The sequence below is a fragment of the Myotis lucifugus genome, unplaced genomic scaffold (assembly GCF_000147115.1).
Source record: "Myotis lucifugus unplaced genomic scaffold, Myoluc2.0 scaffold_8832, whole genome shotgun sequence".
In the NCBI taxonomy this organism is placed as follows: Eukaryota; Metazoa; Chordata; class Mammalia; order Chiroptera; family Vespertilionidae; genus Myotis; species Myotis lucifugus.
The window spans coordinates 1-6690 of NW_005879880.1; the positions used below are offsets into that span (position 1 = coordinate 1).

The 6690-nt window shown below is 69.4% G+C and overlaps 1 protein-coding gene across 1 annotated transcript; it reads right to left on the bottom strand.

Moving 5' to 3' along the window:
* Positions 1–30: 30 nt before the first annotated feature.
* Positions 31–6588, bottom strand: MAN1B1 (mannosidase alpha class 1B member 1; the record flags this gene model as incomplete). The annotated part of the gene is made up of 9 exons (XM_006109371.3): positions 31–862; positions 1140–1271; positions 1340–1537; positions 1953–2073; positions 2554–2744; positions 3831–4019; positions 4313–4461; positions 5123–5308; positions 6369–6588. Coding segments are annotated over 9 exons (1590 nt in total), but the record flags the coding sequence as incomplete, so codon positions are not given.
* Positions 6589–6690: the final 102 nt, after the last annotated feature.

The window sequence follows — 6690 nt, forward strand, 5'->3', positions numbered from 1 at the left end:
GCACACACGCGCGCACACACACAGCAGCCCTTGGAGCAGATCCACTTTATCCCGAGTGAAGGTCCGTCCCATCGGGAGGCCGGGCGCAGGGCACACCTGCCCGCCGCCCCCGTGGGATCCCTGAGTCCAACACGTAAACAGCACAGCCAGCCAGGTGCCCCGGTCAGTGGGGCCACAGACACCCCGAGACCTCGGACAGGACAGGGCCACAGACAGACCCCAAGGCCGAGCTGCACTCTGGTCCCTCGCTGTTGCCCTGAACATGTGGGCCTGGGGACCCCCGAGGCCGGGCCCCCAGAAGCCCGTGCGCTGGCTGGTAGGATGTCCAGGTTTCAGGAATGTGAGCCATGGTTTGAGATTCTCAGGAAGGAGGCGGCCCGTGGACGGGACCCCTGAACACAGCGCTGGCCTCCCTCCTGGTCCCCGATGATGTCCTGAGGGAACCACAGCTGGGCAGACACCTGCTGCCCGCGGCCAACCCAGCACCTCACAGCCCGGGCATGGCCCGGCCCAGCTGCCTCCTGGCCTGCTGTCCAGCTGGGCCGACACCACACGGCCAAGGTCAAAGGAGGGTGGGCCTATCCAGGGCCAGGGCCCTGCTGCCAGGCCCCTCCAACACCAGAAGTGAGACCCCAGGGCAGCGCCCCATGGACCCGCCCTACACGGGGGGCCAGATGGGCAGTGGGTGGGCCTCGGTGTTGAACACGTAGGAGTCCAGGCTGAGCAGGTCCATGTCGTCGGAGAAGAGCAGGAACAGGTACTTGAGCGTCTCCCCCAGGAAAAAGCTCTCCATCTTGTCCCTGGGCTGCGGGTTGTGCGGGTCCTGGACGTTGCTGATGGAGGAGTAGCCGCCCGAGGGGACCTGGAGGAGCCGAGGCAGGGTCACTGTGTGGGCACAGCCCGCTCCCTCCTCAGGGTAGCGGCCCGGCAGGGCCTGGAATGGGGGCACTGAGGGCCCCAGGGGACTGGCTGCCCGGGTGACTGACGGGAATGCTGCCTTCAGAACCCGCGGAGGCCTTGCTAAGGCCACTCCCAGCTCCGCCCAGCAGGGTGGGCCCTGGGGAGGGTGTGACCTCTGTGCTGGGGAGGGAAGGGGCTGGGGGAAGGGGCGTGAGGCGCGGCCGGCCCTCGGCGCTCACCCGCGTGTAGGTGTTGAAGCTCTGCAGGATCTCCCAGCCCCAGTCCTGGTAGGTGCGGTCCCCCGTGAGGCGGTACAGGTAGAAGAGGCTCTCCACCGTCTCGGGGCGCAGCAGGTTGTGCCTGTCGGCCGGCTGGGGGCACAGGCGGCGTGAGGCCCACACAGGGCCCTGGGCCCCCCGCCCTGCCCGGCCCCACTCACCTTGACCTGCACGTCCTTCTGGTCCTTCTGCGCGTGCAGGTTGAAGTGCGCGATCTCGGGGCTCAGCCCCGTCGCCATCTGCCTGTTCATCTGGTAGCAGGTTTCCATGAGCGCCCGGGCCAGGTCCATGTGGTCAGCGGGCAGCCCGAAGTGGGCGCCCAGGGCCAGCGTCCCTGGCAGGAAGCACACCAGGTGGTCCTGCAAGTGAAGGGCCTCCTCACCACCACAGAGCCCACCTCCACGTCCCAGGAGCCCTCGGGCCTCCCCGTCCCAGGAGCCCTCGGCCTCCCCGTCCCAGGAGCCCTCGGGCCTCCCCGTCCCAGGAGCCCTCGGGCCTCCCCGTCCCAGGAGCCCTCGGGCCTCCCCGTCCCAGGAGCCCTCGGGCCTCCCCGTCCCAGGAGCCCTCGGGCCTCCCCGTCCCAGGAGCCCTCGGCCTCCCCGTCCCAGGAGCCCTCGGCCTCCACGCCAGGAGCAGGACCCCCGCGGCCCAGCAGCCTGACCTGGCCTCTCCCTGGCCCCCAGCCACAGTGATCCCGACTGCAGGGGGGCAGGTGCCTGTGGCCCTCTCCGGTCACCCCTCCCCCCACCGTGGAGCCGCCGGCAGCGCACGCACCATCTTGGCGCTGAAGCGGCCGTGGGCGAGCTCCCCCACGAAGGTGAGCTTGCTGGGCTCCGATCTGCGCAGCAGGTGCCTCCTGATCCCCTCCACGGCCTCCAGGTAGTCGTCCCGCAGCCTGAGAGCAGGCCCGGCCTCAGTCCGGCGGGCGCACGGCCCGTCCAGGGGCAGACCCCAGGGGTGCTCACCCCTAAGGGCTGAGGCCGGCCTGAGGGTGGGGCCTGGGGTGGGTCAGCTGAGGGGCAGGGCAGTGCCTTCTGCTTCCCAAACAGGGTGGTCCCTTCCCACCTGCCCGAGCCCTGGAGGGCGGCTCCCTGATGGGGAAGCCCTGGCGAGAGGGGCAGCCACGCCAGCCCCCTCCCCCCCTCCCCGCACCCTGAGGGCTGAGCTCCAAGGAACCCGCGGAGGGAGCCCAGGTGCCCTGGCGCCCTCTCTCCAGAGGGGACTCGCGGGGCTGCATCCGCCCCTCCTCGGGGAGGGAGCTGGGCCCGCAGCCAGACCCAGACCCCAGCTCAGCACCGGCTCAGGCGGCCAGGCCCTTCCCTGGCACGTGCTGTGCTGAGAGGAACTGCGTCCCACGGGCGCAGAGCGGCCTCACCGCGTGTCCTGCCGCTGGCCCTGGATCCACTGCTTCAGCAGGTACTCGTAGTAGCTGTCGGCCCTGGCGCCCAGGGTGAACACGCCTCCGTGGGTGAAGAGGCCGCTGTGCGTGTTGATGAACATGGGCACCAGCCCGTCCTTCTTCCCCGACAGGGAGTGGACGTGCCGGGTCACCTCCTCCGCGGCCTCCTGGGCAGGCGGGGGAGGGGGGTGAGCGAGGGCGCCGGGCAGCCAGAGGGCTTGGTGCCCTCCGCCCTGACCATCCGTTCCCCGGGCAGCAAGGCCTGTGTCCTGGATGCTGCTCCTTGGCCACTGACCGGCCGGCCCACCCTCACAGCGCCCGGCTTGTCCGCAGGCATGGCCGCCTTGGGGCTGGCCTGTCCTCTGGGCAGGTGGGGTCCCTGCAGGGACGTGCCTGAGGCCACACCCAGTCCCCAGGACGCCGCCCAGCATGGCACCTGCTCCGCCTTCTGGGGGGAGGCAGGCACGTCCCTCCTGAGCCCAGGGCTGCTGCTGACCATCCACTGCCCCTGACTCCTGTCCCCTAGTGAACGCCTACTCGCCCTTCCAGACCCACCAGCCCAGCTCGTCTGAGCTCACACCTCGCCGGGCGGCACCACGCACGAGCTCCCACGGGCCCGTGCACCTTCTCCGAGGTCCGGACCCCGCACGGGTGCTTTCTGGGCTTCTACCCAGCACCTCCCCCGTCCCGACTGTTAACTTCCTCCGAGTCCGCTTTGGTTCCCACGGCTGCACGGGCCTGGCAGCACGCGGCCCGAGGCCGTCTCAGCAGCAAACAGCCACCGCTGGGCTGTCACTCCACCCCAACACGAAGACGCCAATCGCACCGAAACGTGAGCTCAGCCCTGACCACGGGCACTGCAGGCCACGGAGGCCGTCAGCGGGGACAAGCACAATGTCACCAGCACAAAACTGGCTGCGATGCCAGCGCATCAACACGTCCGGCCCGGGCAGCCGTGACGGGGCCTCGCATGCTGCCTCCGAGGCGGCCGGGACCCGGTGCCCCCAGAGCCCGGCACCACCAGCCACCAGCCGTCAGGGCCGGAACGAGGTGCGACAGCAGGTGGGCGGGGGTGGGGCCAGGGAGGGGTCTCACCAGCCAGCCGGTGCCTCCCCGGCCTGAGCCCCGGCATCACTGAGGAAACAGGACTCGAGTGAGGCGTGAAGAGAGGCAGGGGCCTGGCGGCCGGGACCAGTGCCCCGCGGTCGGCACCCGCCGCCGAGCCAGAGACTCCGCCAGACACCAGGCCTCACCTGGAACTTCTGGACGCCCGTGAGGCGAGAGAGCTCGCGGAACTCCAGCTGGATGCTCGTCACCTCGGCCACCGTGCTGTCGGACGTCCACCAGGGCGGGTGGGCCACGCCGGTGCCGATGTTCACGTCCGAGTACGGGATCTTGGAGGGCGTGCGGAACGCCGGCATCAGCCGGTTCCCAAAGTCTTCCTGACGCACACACGGCGCGGTCAGTGCTGGCGCTCAGAGGGCGTCTCCCGCCCACAGCGCGGGCCGCCACCCGCTCCCGCCCTCAGGAGCTCGCCCTCCACGCAGCCAAGGGGCTGGGCTCCGAGCCCAGCGTGTCCCTGTGGCTGCAGGGGACGGGCACGCACTCGGCTCAGCTCCTGCCAAGACAGACGAGTGGGCGCGAGGGAAGGGAAGTGGAACAGCCCGCCCAGAGCCCCCGGAGAGAGGAGACAGGGAGCAGGCGAGGCCCAGCCCCGGGCCCGGCGGGCACGCACGGCTTTCTGCAGGAAGAGCGCGTCCCCCGTCAGGTGGTAGGCACTGAGCAGGCCCCCCAGAATGCGGATGGTGCTCTCAAACAGGTTCACGTCCACGTCCTTCTGAAACTGCAGCTTCTCGGACACCCACCTCCGGGCTTCTCCGAATTCTACGGGAACGGGAGAGGGAGAGGGCACAGGACACGCTCGCGGGCCCAGCACTGCCCTCGGGCCTCCCACCCCGGGCGACACGCGTGCTCCTGTCCACCTTTCTGCTGAGGGTGCCAAGGCAGGAACCCGAGTCTTCGGGTCTGAGCTGACGGGCCAGCGTGCGGCCGGGGAGCCACCTCAGCCGTGAGCACAAGTGGTCGGCGTCAGAGGCCACGGCACAAGGACACGGGGGTGGCTCAGTGGCGGCCTCCAGCCTTCTCAGCCAACGTCGGTTTAGAAATAATCGATGACGCCTAGTCCCAGTTTGCCCCCAGCTGCGGCACTAGGTGGACATCGAGGACGGTTCCGGGTGCTGGCAGCTACATCAGACCACGTGCCACCTCCCACTCGGGCCCTCCCAGCTGCAGCAGAAACCCCGGCGGGAAAGCCGCTGGGCGCCCACCAGGGTCCACTTGGCTCTCGGCAGGGGCCTCTCTGCTGCCCTGAGTGCCCCCAGGACGCCTGGATGTGAGGTGACAGAGTCCCCACAACCAGCACGCCCGCTCCTGGCCCCCAGGGAAGGAGGCGCGTCGGCGGACACGCAGGCGGGACCTCCGGGCACGCGCGCTCACTTGCCCGTCGTCACACGCGGGCGCTCGGCGGGAGCTGGGGGACAGGTACCTTTCTTCAGACCCAGGATCCACATGGTGTCCAGGGAGTCGACCAGCGTGAGGCCGAGGCCGAACCACTCGCTGAAGGACTTGGACACGGGCTTCAGCTCGTCGTGGCCCCAGGCAAACTTGCGGTATCCGGCCCACGCGTGGCGGAAGGCGTCTATGACGGCCTGCTGGCGCTCGTTAGGGGAGGCTGTGGGGGGAGCGGGTCGGGGGGACAGGACCTGGTCAGGGAGGACAGTCCCTCTGGGGCCCCAAGCAGGGAGGCTGAGGAGCCGGGGAGCACTATCCAGGGCCACAGGGCAGCAGCGGGCAGCATGAAGGTCGGGACGGCCCCAGAGTGAGACCCTCAGAGCTGGACAGGGCTGTGGAGGTGGAGAGGCGCTGGGGCCTCACAAGGCAGCTCGGACTCACGTCCACCAGGCCTGTCCCGTCCCCCTGCCGGGCCACAGGGAGCCCCGGCGAGCAGAGCGTTTCAGGCCGCAGACCAGTCACACTGGCTGCGCTGGCAACGTGGGCGCGGAACGTCCACCGTGACGGGTGTCGTGACGAGGACCAGACCACCCGCCTCTCGTGAGCCCGCACCTGGCGTCTTTCAAGAGGAGACGCGTGAGGTCCGAGTGTCACTGGCTTCACACCCCGTGTCCACTCTGTGGGGCAGAGGCCCTCAGTGTCCCTGACAGGCCTGACCGCCAGCCCAGCTCTGGGCTCCTGCGTCCTTCCCCAGAAGTGCCGGCACCCAGTGGGCCCCCAGCCACGGGTGCCTAAATGCAGGCACCCACGCAGCTGCCCACGTCTCTCAGGCCCGGGAGCTGCCACGGACGGGAAAGCAAGCCTCCCACACGCATTCCCGTTGCCTCAGCCTGGACATGGGCACCGGCCTCAAAAGGCCCCTTGCTGCCCGGCCAGCGTGGCTCAGTGGCTGAGCATCGGTTTGATTCCCGGTCAGGGCACCTGCCCAGATTGTGGACTCAATCCCCAGCAGGGGCTGTGCAGGAGGCAGCCGATCAATGATTCTCTCGTCAATTATGGTTCCACCTCTCCCTCTCTTTTCTTTTGGAAATCCATAAAACACGTTAAAACAGGAAAGCCACGTGTCGCCGCCGAAGCTCTGAGGAGTGTGTGCCCTGCGTGCAGGGGCTGCGGCCCCACGGGGATGGCCGGCACTCTGCCCTCGCCTGGGACACATGTGTCCACGTGCCCTCGCCCGCAGGATGCCCAGGTGGGGCCCATGAGGGCACAGGGGGCCTCACCTCGTTGGTTCTGAATCCTGGGGGCCTGCAGAGAGGGCCGGGCAGGGGCCTCTGCCTTCCGGGAAGGAGCCTGGGTGCCCGGCTCCGGCTCGATCACGGCTCCCCGCCAGCTGCAGGGAGAGGAGGTCAGCAGCCCAGGGCAGGACCGGCGAGGAGGTGCCGCCTCGGGGCCCAGTCCCCCCGCCCCCGGGCCCCTGCAGGATGGGCATGAGTTGTCACTTCAAAGGGAAGACACAGGTCTGCCAGGTGCTGTTCCCTTTTGGCTTCTTTTCCAGAAGAGACGCCACAGGCAGCCCCCGCCCGGCGCTCCCTGCGGCTCCGG